This window comes from Nothoprocta perdicaria, unplaced genomic scaffold (genome assembly GCF_003342845.1).
Source record: "Nothoprocta perdicaria isolate Ctin4 unplaced genomic scaffold, notPer1 scaffold_101, whole genome shotgun sequence".
In the NCBI taxonomy this organism is placed as follows: Eukaryota; Metazoa; Chordata; class Aves; order Tinamiformes; family Tinamidae; genus Nothoprocta; species Nothoprocta perdicaria.
In genome coordinates, this window is record NW_020454106.1 from 2,760,597 (window position 1) to 2,775,319 (window position 14,723).

General features: G+C 56.6%; 1 protein-coding gene across 1 annotated transcript; it reads right to left on the reverse strand.

Annotated features, from left to right (window-relative positions):
- Positions 1-4,950: 4,950 nt before the first annotated feature.
- Positions 4,951-6,990, reverse strand: CUNH2orf70 (chromosome unknown C2orf70 homolog). Its single transcript, XM_026041157.1, has 3 exons — positions 6,826-6,990; positions 6,286-6,398; positions 4,951-5,139 (listed from the first exon to the last, which is right to left on the reverse strand). The coding sequence occupies exons 1-3, from the start codon at positions 6,988-6,990 to the stop codon at positions 4,995-4,997; spliced, it is 423 nt and encodes a 140-aa protein (XP_025896942.1). The 3' UTR covers positions 4,951-4,994.
- Positions 6,991-14,723: the final 7,733 nt, after the last annotated feature.

Genomic DNA, 14,723 nt, shown 5'->3' on the forward strand with positions numbered 1-14,723 from the left:
AAAAAAAGATCGAGTTGTGCTTAAGGAATCAAACAATTGCTCAGGAGGACGTAATTAAAATCCAGGAGCTAAGTATATTTAGCTCTGCTGTCAGCCTGATTTATGCCGCGTGTGTTTGACTTTTTCATGTTTAATTAAAGGCCCTTGCACGAAAGGCTGCGCGGATCTCGCRGCTCCGCTTTGCAAGCGCCGGGGCCGAGTGTTTTACGAGCGAGGTGCTCGCGGAGGCATTGGAAGCCAAAACAAAGCCGAAGGAAGGAGGAGGAGCGCGGTATCGCTGCGGGAGGAGGAGGAGGAGAGGGAGGAAGGCTTGGCCTGGGCCGCTCGTGCTCGCCGGGTGCAGCCTGCGCAATGGGAGCTGGCTCGGGACAGGTCTCTGATGTTGGGTGTCTCCCGTGCCCCGGCATGGCATGGTGATGTCTGCAAAAAAATGAGCATTTTGCATTCTGGATTTAGCCCTTGGTGCCRTTCCTGATGGGATATTTTGCATTTTGCATTGAGCCCTTGGTGCCATTCCTGACGGGATATTTTGCATTTTGCATTTAGCCCTTGGTGCCGTTCCTGACGGGATATTTTGCATTTTGCATTTAGCCCTTGGTGCCGTTCCTGATGGGATATTTTGCATTTAGCCCTTGGTGCCATTCCTGACGGGATACTTTGCATTTTGGATTTCACCCTTGGTGCCGTTGCTGCAGACCCCTTAGTGTCCCTTGGCCTCCCCGCTGGGCCTCGCACAAGGTGAAGGATGGACGGGATCTCCATCCCGTCTCCAGCCCGGTACATCGGAGGAAACCCTCATTGGAGACCAGCGGGCAGAAAAGCAAAATCCAGCCGCTCCAAAAGGGAAAAATAAAGAGCAAACAGTGGATTTCGCACCCGGTGCCAGCCCAGGATGTCGCTGCCGTCTCCGTGTGCCTCCGCGACGGGGCTCATTAGCCGCTGTCTCAAAGCGCTCGGAGCTGTGTAAACATCCCGCCGGCTCGGCGCTTTTTCCACCCTCCGGCATTCCCGAGGGAGCACCGGCTCCTTTTCCAGCCCGCGGCGGAAAAATTTGGGGCGGCAAACCCGAAGTTTCAAGCATTTCTACATTTCCAAATCAAACATAAGAGTAGATGCACTAAAAACCGTATTTCCCTGCTTTGCTCAAGCCTGCATCTGCTTCTGTGCGAGATCCTGCAGCAGGGCTTGGCATTCCCAAGACACGGAGGTTTCTGCACTCGGAGCATCGTGACCGTGTCCTAACCAGAGTATTAAGTGTCCCTGCGGRCAGTGGAGTCAAAGGGACATTTCTYGGATGTGATTTGCCTCCTCTTGCCATGGACAATTTAAATGTTGCCCAGGGCACCTCCCAGGTCCTTGCAGCTCCATCCATGTAGAGCTCAACAGGCTCCTGTTCCTCCAGGGATGCTGCTGCTGCCTCCATGGGCACTTGGTTCCTTGCTTGCATCCGGGGGCTCTTATTCCCAGTGGTCCCTAACCTTCTTCTGCAGTGCACAGGTGTCCCACAGGGTGGAATCGGCTGGAGGAGATGGGGAAGGTGGCCAGAGAGGTGGCCCTTCACAGCCAAGGCTCCTTGGAGGTCCCATCCATAACAGCTGGTGCTCATAAAGCCCTGTCTCAGCATTCCCAAGCCGCATCCACAAGGATGTCACCAGCTTGTGACCCTCTTGGGCAGGACCCCGAAGCTCTTGGCCTCAAGGACCTTTGGCAGAGGAGGAGCCGCTCTTGCCCTTTCCTGGAGCTGCAGGCACGCGCTTGGCACACGCCGGAGACCTCCAGGTTGGGAGGCGCGTTCCCGGGAGCAAGCCGGGAACCCCGCCGAGGTTTATGTGGCCCCTGGATTTCCATAGTAACCCAGCACCTCCACTCCCCGGTATATTTTAGCCAACGATGACATGTTCCTATCCGCACGCCTCCTTATATAGCCCTCTGGGACACTGTGGATTTTCTCCCGCCATCCTCCTCTGGATGGCTGGAGCCCTTCCAGCAAAGCGGAATTCTCTTGGAAAAGGCCGGCCCCCGGCGCTCCGAGCACTTTGTTTTCTTTCTTCGGTATCTCAGGTCCAGCAAACTCCGCTGGCTCCAAGGATTGGGATCGGTGGGCAGCGTGCCGGGGTGCCCAGGACCCCCGGCTCCTCCCCAGGGACAGGGCTCCCCAAGTCCCCACCACATATAGGGGCGATGGAGGGGGTTTCTCACAACATCTCAAGGTGCAGCCCGCAGCACCCGGATCCCTCCGAGCCTTTCCCGCTTGGAGCTGTGGACGTGCTCCAAGGAACCGCCAAGCCACTCCAGTGCCCAAATCTTCCCAGCGACACCCCATTTCCTGGCATTGGAGCACCCCAGGGTGCTGGGAGAGCCGCGGTTATTTGGGGTGATTTTTACCCTTCCGCTGTCAGAGGCTCCATGATCMAGGAGTGCATCCCACGTGCCGGGCTCCTGCACGCAGGGATGCAGCGCTGGGATATGGATGGGAAGGGGACGGCGGATGCCGGCCCCATGGATGGGTCTCGGCATTGGGACYGCGATGTTTCACTGCCCTCTAAAGKGGGGAATCAAAGGGAAAAGTCTGCCCAGCTGGATTTTCCCTTGGGAATTCCAGGCCTGCAGCAAGATCCGTGTGTGTGTGTGTGGCTGCAGGACGCGTCGATCCGCACATTCCCGCCTTCTCCTGGGGCTGCGGGTGCTGCTGGAGAGGTCAAAGCAGCTCCAGCTCTCCCAGCATCCAGGGGCTGCCCCCAAAGCCCTGCAAAACAACCCACGAAATGGGAAAACAGGGATGTGCTCCATGCCTCGGCAAGAGTTCTGGGAGGGAAAAGGGGTCCGGAAAGAATCGTGGGCCCAGCCTGTCCCTACCCCAAYGCCATCAGTTGCTGCTTTACAGCCCTTAAATCCATCTCGACGCTTCCAGGAAGGTTCCTTCACTGAGGAACACGCTGGGAACGGCCGCTGTGCTCGGTGACGAAGCAGGTCCCAGGCTAAAAATACGCTCTGCATCTTGCAGCCGTGGTTAGAAAACCTCCGCCGCCAAACGCGCTGCTCGCCCTTCCTGGGACACAGGGCATGGCATGGGATGGGATGGTGGTGCCTCCATGGCGGGTGTGACATCTTCAGGATGTGGCTCTGCACGCCCCAAGCTCTCCATCACTGTGTTGCACGTGGCAGATGTGACRTTGTCCAGGGTTTTCCACGTGCCGGGGAGCTGGAAGGATGAGTTGGCCTTGGAAAACTTGATGAAACCCTCCGGRCTGAGCACCTGAGATGTTGGAAATTGAGATGGAGGGATGAGAAAAGAGTAAGCAGCAGAAACCTGCTGGGAGATGGGAGACCATGAGGAGGTTGGTGACCTGAGAGACATCATGAGGAGCTGAGTGACCAGAGAGACCTCATGGGGGGCTGGGTGGCCACGGGAAGCTGGGTGACCAGGGGGACATCATGGGCAGCCCTTGGGCAGATGGTCACCTTTCCATCCTGCAGGATTACTCCTGCGTACCTCAAAACATCTTCGGGACCAGAACCTGGACCTGAAGGTTCAGGAGGTTCAGGACCTCCATGATCTGCTGATTTCCACCCAAAATCTCAAACCTCAGGGGCCCATCCCCTGAATCGACACACTATCCATACAAGAACCTCTCTGGGGTACATCAGGAGCCATTGCAAGGTCACAAAGCTTTCCAGGAAGACAAACTAAATGGGGCGAAAATGGTGCCATTAATGAATTTTCGCGTAGGGCTGAAGGAAATGGATGTCTCCTGGCGCCTGCTCTTTGCACCGCTGGTGCAAAGTGCCTTTCTGCCTCGTACTTGTTTTCCCCRCGCGTGCTAATCTTGGAGCTCGGCCAGGAACACGTCCTGGAAAGCGCGCACGACTCCGTCTCGCTGCAAGTCACCGAGGATGGGAACTCAAAGCGATTTTAGAAGCAAACTAAAAAGCCCAAGAACATTCCCATGTTCTAAAAAAAAAAAGCTAAACCCAGGCTTTTGAAGTCCCACAGTGGTCCCCATTAGCTCACTCTAATGGGAGGAGATGTGCTTGCTGGGGGAACGACGAGGAGATAAGTCTAAAAGGGTTATTTAACTTCAGATGTCAGGGAGCGAGGGGGAGAAAAAAAAATCAATAAAAAGCTACTAAAAACATCTCTCGCCTTCCAGAATAGCTACTATAAAGAGCCCCTCATCGCCCGGGCGGTTTTGCATTTCAAATCAGGCGCTGCGTGCATAAATCCATCACCGGCCTTGGAGGAGGCTGGTGGTGAACAAGATAAATGGGAAGCAGCTCGGGGAGCTGCAGGTTGTGGCAGCAGAAGGGTGAGTGCTTGGGAATGAGTGGGGCAGGTCCATTGCTGGTGATCCGGACGCCCCGTTCGCGCCGTCCCTCCCAGCAGCTCCAGGGCAGGAGGAGGCGTTGGAGGGTTGCAGCTCCACGTGGTGGGTGCAAGCTCTGCAGCAGCCCCTGCAAGCAAGCGTACGTAGGATTCTGCAGCCAGCTTGGGCAGGAGGATTGTCCATGGCCGTGCAGGCTGTCCCGGTGCCACCAGGCAGCCCGGAGCACAGGGCAAGCGTGGGTTGACCCGATGGCTCTTCCTCCCATTCTGATCCCATTGCCTCATATCTCATTCCCTGTAGATTAACCATAGAATCATAGAATGCTTAAGGTTGGAAGGGACCTCAGAGGTCATCTAGTCCAACCCACCTAAGGGTCACCTAAAGCTCATGGCACGGGCTGAATCCAAGCGGGTTTTAAAGATCTCCAAAGAAGGAGACTCCACAACCTCCCTGGGCAGCCTGTTCCCGGCCACATCATTCCAGCCTTGGCCTCTCTTATCCACCCAACAAGGCTGCTTGCAGGAAAGCGGCACCCTCAGCACTAAATCACCCTACACGCTGTCTTCACTCTTGTGGCCTCGTGCTTCATTTTCCCATTTATTTTCCTATTGTGACTATGGGGAAACCAGTGGCTTTTGGGGCGTCATGGGGCAGTGCGGGTGCCGGCTCTCAGGCTCTGTACTCGAAAAAGCTGTCCCGGATTTCCCTCTCCTGGGCGGTGACCCTCTTCCCGGAGGGGAAGGTCTGGTAGGTGCGCAGGTTCTCCGGGGACACGCGGAAGAGATGCCACCGGGTCTTCCAGCTCAGGGGTGGCCTGGGGAGGAAGAGAGCAGGAAAACACGGTTACAGGGCAGGGGGAAATGGAGAGACCCATCGGCTCTCCTCAGCTCTTGCCAGACCCCATCYGCAGGGCTGTGTCCCATCTGGGGCTTCCTGGGGTGGGAATGACGTGGATATGTTGGAGCAAGCCCAAGTGAAGTCCAAGCAAGCGTAGATGACAGAGATGGGTTGTAGCACAGGATGGCCGGGGAGATTTGAGTTTGTTCAGCCCAGAAGAGAAGACAAAGTGGGTTTTATTACTCCCACCAACAACCCAGGAGCCCAAGGATGCAGAGATGCCAGCGTTGGGTAGGGGAATATSGAGAGGATGGTGACAGACCCTGCTGAGAGGTGCATGGTGACAGGACGAGAGGCCATGACCCAACCAACAACCGGCCTAGAAGACCCCAYTGCCCCAAAGCGCCTGTTGGGAGAGCACAAGGAGAGGGACGTGAGCGTCCATCCACCCGTGCTCGTGGACAACCGGGGGCTCGCCGGCCCCCTGATGGAACCAAAGGGCTGTTTCTGGGTGTAAATACATCGTTTTTTTCCCTGTTGAGCTGAACGAAGGCAGCACTAGAGGGCACCCATGCATTTCTGCTGGCCACAGCACCCAGCTTCCTCCYGGCAGCAGCAGCTCTGTGCAAAGCCCTGGACCAGGGGTGTCTCCAGACAAGTTTAATGAGGATGCCCAAACTCGAGCAGCGGGCTGAGCTCCTTTCCACCGCCACCGTGTTCCCTTTCTYCCCTGCTGGAAGCCTCAGCTCCTTCCTCCAGCCGTGGCCAAGGTACCCGCTGGGCTTGCAACCTCCAAAGCAATATCCAAACGTTTAAGCCCTGTTTCAGGAGCGCAGAGTTTTGCTCTCTCGCCCGTGGTGCTCACAAACCAGCAACGTGGATTTGGGGAGCTTCAGAGCATTTCCGTGCACCATCCAGCCCCTGCACTGGTGCCCAAGCTGCGATGTCCCTACACACCACAGCCTATTTGCACAGGGCCTTATAGCGCAACCGGGTATAGGTTGTCTGCTCTACACTCTTTTTACCAAAAAAAACTGCACTGGATTTGCCCAAATAACCCCAGTTTTGGCCCTCTGTGCCGCTGCCCAAAGGGCTGGATGGGAGGGCAGTGCTTGGCACTCACAGGTCCAGCGGGTGAGGGTATCGCTCCTTCTCCTTTGGGGGCAACACGAAGTAGGGAACGGCATGAAGAGCCCCGGTCTTGTCCTGGTAGAACTTGCGGTGCTGCTGGGCCAACTAGAAGCAACRAAGAACAAAATATTTAGGGTTTCGTGCATCAAAGCGTGAAGACACCGGTGCAAGCAGTGGTGCATCAACCCATTTGTCTCCTGCTCTTCCAGAGCCTGGCTTGTGGTGGGATTTCACGCATAGTGAAGGAGCTCCAGGAGCAAGTGTTCTCCAAGGTGTCCCTGCTGTTGGAAGCCACAGTGGGAAGCAGCACCCATGATTAGCTTCTTGATATCCATGCTCGTCTTGTTAATATCCATGCTCATCTCCTGGATCCAGCAGTTTTGCGGCTCTGCAGGCAGCATCCATTGCATCTGGGATGCTCCTGTCCCCTCCAGGCTTGRGCCAGTCCCCAGGTCTATCCCTGGTGCAATCCCCATGTACATGCATGGGTTTTGGCTCCACGTGCCCCTGCTGTCACCCGGTGGCCCCTCACCTGGTAGAAGGTCCTCAGCTCCTCCCCACGGCTGAGGCTGGGGTGGAAAGGCAGTGGGATGTGCGGGTGCCGGGGACGGCCCTGCGAGCGGCACGCTGGGCGGCCAGGCAGGAGATGGTGGCTCTGCTTGGGAATGGCGCGCTGGGAACCTCGGAGGTGTCTCATGGCCGTGTCCCTTGAGGTGTCCCCGGTGGGAAACATGATGTTCGGGACAAGCCCTGGGAACCTGCAGGAGAAAGCAGRAGCTCAATCCTCCGCTCAGGTCTGGACAGAGCCAGAACGTGTCCTCTGCCCCAACCCACTCGTGTCTATCWGTACCCACCTTGGCCATCCATCGCATCCCATGAGTTGTGCATTGGAGCATCCACTTGTCACCAGCATCATCCTCGGCATCAACCCTCCCTCGTGTCCCTCAAGTGTCACTAAATCCCAACACTCCTCCATTTCCAGTATCTTCTTAAGTCCTGATGTTTCTCCACTTCTAGTATCTTCTGAGGACRCCCTTGGCCAGTAAGGTCCCTGTCCTTCCAGCCATGTCATTCCCTTCTTCTGGCCTGTCTTTAAAGGACTCTGATAGTTTTGCCCCAAGAGAAGATTTCTAAGTATTCCTGRTTCCATCTGTTAAATTAATCCTGATTTCTGGCCACCTGGGACACAGAGGCAACCAGTGCAATAAGGAAGTAGGAAGTTCAGACTTTGCTTGATAGTCAATTAATTGCCTGCAGCTTTTAAAATAGAGAAGGGATTGAGTGTGCAGCGGGTTACAGACCCTTCATCCCTAGAATGATCTGTCTGGATAGGAGAGACCAACCAGGAGATGAAGGTCTCCAGTGTCTGCAATGCCAGGAACACGAATGCAAAGATGTAAGAGGGACCAACACCATCTGCACACCCAACCCTATGGAGAAGAGGCCAAGAAGGGGCCAAAGGACGGAGGAAGAGATGAAATTTGGTGTGGTTCACCAGGACAAGAGCTTCTCCAGGTCTATGGGAGGACCAAAAGCTCTCGGCACACCTGAGAAGCCCGTCTCACCTGCAAGTGGTGTGAATTATTCACCGTGGTATGTGATACGCAGGAGCAGGTGAGAAAATCCTCCGCTGCACTGGAATAAAGACAACCTCCGACCCATGTAAAATAGCCCCAGGAACAGGGGGATGTTGGGCTGCAATTTCATTAATGGAAGTAGTAGAAGACATGGCAAGGAGGGACTGGGCAGCCCTGGGGCTCGGCAAAGCCAGGGCATCTGTCCCTTGGGGATGGTGACCTYCTGGTCCCTCCATGTGCCACAGGCAGCCCTATAGTGCAGAGGTGTCCACCTCCTGCAGGGATGGAGACCAGCTCCTGGCTTCTAGATCCCCCAAATCTAGACCCCATCCCACAAATCCCCTGGGATGGGGATACGATGCCAGAAGAGAGTCCTTCAACATGATTAAGGATTGGTGGTAACCTCAGGGGCAGGAGCAGCTTCTGAGTGTTTTGTTCCCACCAAAACGGTGTCTGCTACACCAGGGGTCAGGTCTGTTCCTCTCCAGCCCCTTGTCCCTTCTGTACCCTGGTGAGTTCCCCCCATACCCTGTGTCCCCCCATGCAGGACGTGGGGTGCAGGATGCAGGGAAATGAAGAGGTGCAGGGTCCTGGGGGGGAAGGGGGAGCACTTGGAGTCCTTGGGAAGGACCGTGCAGGAACCCTGGGACAAGGTGTGGGATCCAGACAGGCTCCTGGGACTGAGGGCAGGATCCGTGCAGGCTCCCAGGGCAGGATGCAGGATCCCGAGGTGAGAAGCGGGATCAGTGTGGGATCCTGATGCTGGATGCAGGGTCCATGCAGGCTCTCAGGGCTGGATGCAGGATCCTGGGGCAGGATGTGGGATCCCGAGGTGGAAGCGGGATCACTGTGGGGTCCAAAGGCTGGGTGCAGGGTCCATGCAGGCTCCCAGGGCTGGATGCGGGATCCCGAGGTGGGAAGAGGGATCAATGTGGGGTCCCAGGGCTGGATACGGCATCCATGCAGGCTCCCGAGGCAGGATGCAGGATCCTGGGGCAGGGTACATGAACCTGAGGTGGGAAGCGGGATCAACGTGGGGTCCTGATGATGGGTGCGGAGTCCATGCAGGCTCCCAAGGCAGGAAGCGGGATCCTGGGGCAGAATGTGAGATCCCGAGGTGGGAAGAGGGATCAGTGTGGGGTGCCAGGGCTGGATACGGGGTCCATGCAGGCTCCCGAGGCAGGATGTGCTATCCTGGGACAGGGTACATGATCCTGAGGTGGGAAGCAGGATCAATGTGGTGTCCAGACGCTGGGTGCAGGCTGTCGAGGCAGGATGAGGGATCCCGGGGGGAAGGTGCGGGATCAGTGTGGGGTGCTGGGGCAGGACGCAGAGTCGGTGGTCCCGGTACAGGGTGAGGGTCCCTGGGGGCCGGTCCGGTCCCTACCCGGTGCCGCGGCTGCCCATGGCTCCGTCCCGGTCCCGGTCCGGCCCCGTCCCGCTCGGCTCCGCCCGGCCCGGCCCCGCTGGCAACGAGCAGCGTCACCGGGCAACGGGGGGAGCTCCGACACCGGGACCCCCCCGCCGCGGCTCCCCACAGCCCTGGTACCCAGCGCTGCTTCCCTCAGCATCCCCCATATCCCTGGTACCCACCGTGCCACCCCCCGCCCCGCCACGGCTCCGCACATCCCTGGTACTCACTGTGCCCCCCTATCTCCCCCCCGCCGCGGCTCTCCACATCCCTGGTACCCAGAGCTGCTTCCCTCAGCATCCCCCATATCCCTGGTACCCACTGTGCCACCCCTGCCCACCGCCGCGGCTCTCCACATCCCTGGTACCCAGCGCTGCTTCCCTCAGCATCCCCCATATCCCTGGTACTCACTGTGTCTTCCTCCACATCCCTGGTACCCGCCGCAGCTTCCCCCACATTCCTGGTGCCCACCGTGCCCCACCGCAGTTCCCCACATCCCTGATACCCACCGTGCCCCCCCCTCCCGCGGCTCCCCACATCACTGGTACCCAGCACGACTTCCCGCAGCATCCCCACATCCTTGGTACCCGCCGTGCTCCCTCATCCTGCCCCACCATGGCTCCCCACATCCCTGGTACCCAGCACAGCTTCCTGCAGCATCCCCACATTCCTGGTACTCACCATGCCCCCCCTGCTCCCCGCTGTGTTTCCCCACATCCCTGGTACCCAGGGTGGCTTCCCCCAGCATCCCCACATCCCTGGTACCCACTGTGCCCTCCCCGTGGCTCCCCACATCCCTGGTACCCACCATGGCCCCCCGCTCCAGCTCCTCCATACCCTGGTACCTCTTAGTTCCCACCCAAAGCCCTGTACCCTCCTGGCACTGCCCTCAGCACCCTCTGATACCCCCTTACCCCTGTTCTCCCCTCGCACACCCACCACAGCGCCCTGCAACCCCCCAATATCCCTGTCCCACCGTGGCACTGCCAACACCCCAATATCCATGTGTCATCCCATGCCTCATCATCYGCTGTAGCATCCCCAGCACCCCACGTCCCTGAGCCCCTCCTGGCACCACAGCACCCACCACAGCACCTTGTTATCTCTGCCCCACCATGGCCATGCTGGTACCCACCTTGGTATCCCCATCACCCACCTACATCCCCACAGCACCCRTGAAAGACTGTTAGATATTTAAATTATGCAGAATTCAGGAAAAATGGGGAAATGTCCAAGTCTGGGTTTGCAAAAGGATCATACACCCAGAGCTGCTGCCCTGGACCAGCTCTTGAGGAGCAATGACTTTGGCTTTTATGGGAGAAGAAAAAGCCACGCGGCTCCCTGCTACCTGCCAGCAGCAGCCTGCAAGGTTTCATACTGGTCTGAAGGCTTCTAAGTGGTCTCGGGGGGAGAAAATGGCAAAGGGAGAAGGTAAATGCAACATAATGCAAAAGGCCAAGTGGGTTTGGGAAGAAGTCAGTGGTGCTACGGCAGCTAGATGGCTTTCTTTGGAAACACCTGATGCTCTTGTTGGGAAAGGGGAGCACATCTCCTCCAGCTGGGGCTAATGCAGCTAGATGGGGTGGGTGTTAACTACTGGCCCAGCTAGAGGAGGTGTAAATGGGTGTTGGAGGTGGGATTTGGGTGAGAGAGCTGGGAGAACATTTAAGAGGGAAGCTCTTCAGTAGCCAACTTGGAGTCAGTTGTGCTTCCTCATGTGTTTCCTTCATGTTTCCTTAGTGAAGCTCTTGAAGGAGAGTGGATAAACCCACTGAGGACAAGCTCCATGGGGAAGGAGACTGCAATRTTGCATGGGAATAACTCACTTGGTGCAAGGTATCTTCTTGTGTGGTTGGTTCCCCTTGGGCTCCTGGTAGCCCTGTGGGCAAGTGGAGGAGCAGAGCTGGGCTGGGAGCAGCTGCCAGAGGAGACCAAGGGGTTTCTGCCCATGAGTGCAGTCTGTGGAGGCAACTGGGAGTCCAGGGTGCCACCCCACTCATCCTGCCTGGGAAAGATGCATCCGATAGGGAAGAGCGGAGGAAGGACCCCAGGGAAGGGAGGATCTGGTCCTTCAGGAGGACAAGGCAAGAACCTAGCGAAGGGGCCTGGAAAGCTGAGAAATGAGCTCAAATTCAGCCCCTCCAGAGCTCAGGGGAGCTCTCGTCACCTGCTCCCGTGCATCCCCCCTTTCGCAGCAAGCCCTTTAATTTGCCAGCAGTTCCMTTTGAGCACAGACAGGCTCCATAGGGTATTTTTTTCCTCCGGGAATTGGTACGCACATGGAGTGCCGCCCACTGCAGCACTCAAAGCGATAGCTAAACCCAAGCAACTTCACGCCGCAGGGCCTCCTTCCTGCTGCTTTCCTTCCCCAAAACCCTTCGGAACGGAACAGTTTGGCTGCGGGGAGGGAGGGGACGGCAGATGGAGAGCAACTTGGAGCCGTGCATGGGAGGAGAGGCCTCCAGCTGGGATCTGCAAGCAGGAGTGGCTGTGAGATGAACAGGGACCGAGGAACAGGGGCTGTTCCCAGACTGGTATTTTTGTTTGCAAACTGCAAATCCTTCAGCTTTTACTTGCAAACTGCGTGGAAAATGGATCAATGCCCGTTTCTAAGTCTTGGAGGAAGCTCCGGGGCTTGCTGCGCYGGAGGTTGCCCGAGGAACATCTGCGTTGCAGAAGACAGGGTCTTTCCCGGTCCTTTTCCTGGTGCTCATTGGCAAGAGATGAGCAGGACATCACCCAGTTAAGACCTCCACCCATGGCTATGACAATCCTTTATGTGGCCCATCAACAGCCAAGGGATGATGGAGCCACGATGCCCCTTTGAGATCCCACCAGGATTGCCCTCCAAGCAGACAGGGCTCCTGTGGCTTCTCTTCTGCTCCCAGATTTGGGAGTTCTGAGGCTGGGTCAGTGGCAGTCCAACAGGATGGAGGTCTCCCTGTCCCAGCTGGTTTTATWGGATTATTGCAGGATGCATCTTGGAGGGATCCTTGGAGCAGTGTGGGGTCAACCTACTYAAGGAAAGGATGCAACAAGTGGGACATTAATGCTCACACGTGTCTTTGCCCTGGGTTTGCAGTGTGTTAGCACCCCAATAGYACCCCAATAGCACCCAAGCATCGCTTAGAGCCTAGTCCGGAGATTGCCCTYGATGGAAGGGGATGAAATCAGCGCCTAAACACGGTGCTTTTGGTGCCACCCACAAACACGGAGAAAAGAAGGGGAAAAAAGAAACAGAAAAACACAGCAACTTTTGTAATTAAAATAATAGATCTCGGTTGTTTGACAAATGGGAGGCTGATGTGATTTCTCTGAGCGTGGGAAGAGCTAGAAAAAAAAACAGAGAAAAAGAGTTAAGGAGAGARATTTTCATTAATTTGGGAGTTAAGCTTCTGTAGCATCATCATTAGCTTGTTTCTTCATCAGAGGCGCCGGGATGTATTTTAATGGGATGGTGGTGCCAGAGGGGAGGAGAGCTCGGGACCTGACCCTGCTCCTTSCTCCGTGCCCTGGTGTAAAGCTGTAGTAAACAGGTGATTCAGCAGTGGGCGTGCGGCTTTCTTCCCATGCAGCGGTGTGGGAATTGAGGAGATACTGCGAAAACTGGAGAGAATGTTTATAAAGGGCCTTTTCTCCTACTAATGGTGCCCGAGGCTCCTCAAGCTCTCACGGTGGAGGTGCTGAAGGCTCYGAGGTTTTGCTTTCTCTTGCTGGCTTCTTTGCGGTTGGGTTTCTGTGTTGTTCCTGCAAGTTTTCATCTTGTAATTCATGTAATTCAGAGGTAATTGTGTAATTCAGGGGTGCCCCTCTAGTCACCAGCCCATGGATTTGGTGCATTGCATCTCCCTCTGSCTTGACCTCTCCTTCCTTCCTTCACTGCTTGTCCTTATCTAAGAGGGAACAGAACTGTGGTCTCCTGCTCCATAAGGACCCYCTACTCGTGCTCTTCCAGTGGCACCGATTAATTCATGGGGTTTCATATAAAACAACAGCAGAAAAACCAAATTATAARGTGGATTCCTTCATGGCCACCTTCTCTCTTTGCTTTCCAGCATTGCCATCTGCGGGCAAGCTGCCGGGATATAATTATGAGCTTAATTAGAAGTGATGCTCCGTATTAGTCCCTGCAAGTTTGCTCGCTCTCAGGCACTTAGGACTGAGCAYGAAGATCTCTTCTGCTGGCAGGGTGACAGGAATCCACACACTCTAATAGGCCCTGAAGTGGTAGATGGCCATGAGCACCTCATTTCCAGAGTTTTAGTGTCTATTTAAGAAGGTTGTGCCTTGGCCTCTCTATCTCATGACGCAGAAGGTCTCCTGGGTTTGCTCTTCTTCACTTGCATATTCCTCTGGGAACCAGAGCAGGGAGAGGAGGAAAGGTCCTCAAGATGCCCTGGCTTCCATGCGCTTTCTTCCTAGAGCTATGCACCTCTCGGAAGACCTGTGTTAATCTTATCTCCCTTGAAATGAAGGRCAAGTGGTAAGGCTCCAGGAAAGAGGAGTTTCGTGCTCAATGCTCTAGGGAATTGCACACAGTGCGAGGCAGTGGCTGGTGTTTGAGCTACAAGCTCTTGTAGGCTGGGGTCAGATTGCCACACTGTGTGCCGGARTGTCACCTGTGTTCCCAGCTCCTTTTCTATGGCAGCAATGCTCCAGGAAGACTTTTCCTTTCCCTTAACTCCCATCTGTTGATGGGCCAGGTGGAGGACAGTCATAGCCATGGGTGGTGCACGGTGAATGTCTTAACTGGGTGATGTTCTGCTCATCTCTTGCCAATGATTCTGAGAGATGGTGTTAGCAGGGTCCCCAAAAGAGACAGCCTTGGAAGAGGGGGTCCTTGGTATCCTCATGGGATGGGAAGTGCTCCACATTGGGGAGAAGTCTCCGTGTTGGCTGGAGAAGGCTCCATGTTGGCTGGAGAAGGCTCCGCATTGACCAGAGAAGGTCTGGATCTTGGCTCAGACCCCTGCTCATGTGGGGAGGGGACAGGGGCTGTGTGCGCAAGCTGGATGCCCACCCCATGCGTGGCATTGGGGGACACCAGGCTGGACACAACCTCTCTCCTTGGCAACCTGCTGTCCTTGGTCCTCCTGCAGATGTCAAGAGCCGGGGTCTGCACCCAGCTCTCCAGGTGCCCTCCTGCCCTCCTCCCCATGGGGACAGAAGCCTTGTCCCCTCAGCAGCACCTACGGGGACACTCACCAGGGAGCACCTGGGCTGGGTTTGCCCCGCACGGGCCTCAGTTTCCCCAGCACCCCCCGTGCAGCCGTGAGGAGGGGGGTCTCCCGCGGCCTCCCCAGCGCGGAGGGCTGCGCGGAGGCGGCGCTGGGGCCGGGGGCGGTGCGCGGAGCCGGGCGGGCGCCGGGGAGCCGCCGCTGAATAATTGAGCGGGGCCGGGAGCGGGGGGGAGCGCGCCGTGTCCCGGCTCCGCGCATCGAG

Excerpts from the sequence above, each read along its gene's own strand:
- CUNH2orf70 (XM_026041157.1), bottom strand. The coding sequence starts at position 6,990 with ATGAGACACCTCCGAGGTTCCCAGCGCGCCATTCCCAAGCAGAGCCAC. Across the intron at positions 5,140-6,285 it reads TACCCTCACCCGCTGGACCT|GCCACCCCTGAGCTGGAAGA; the intron begins GTGAGTGCCAAG and ends CTTCCTCCCCAG.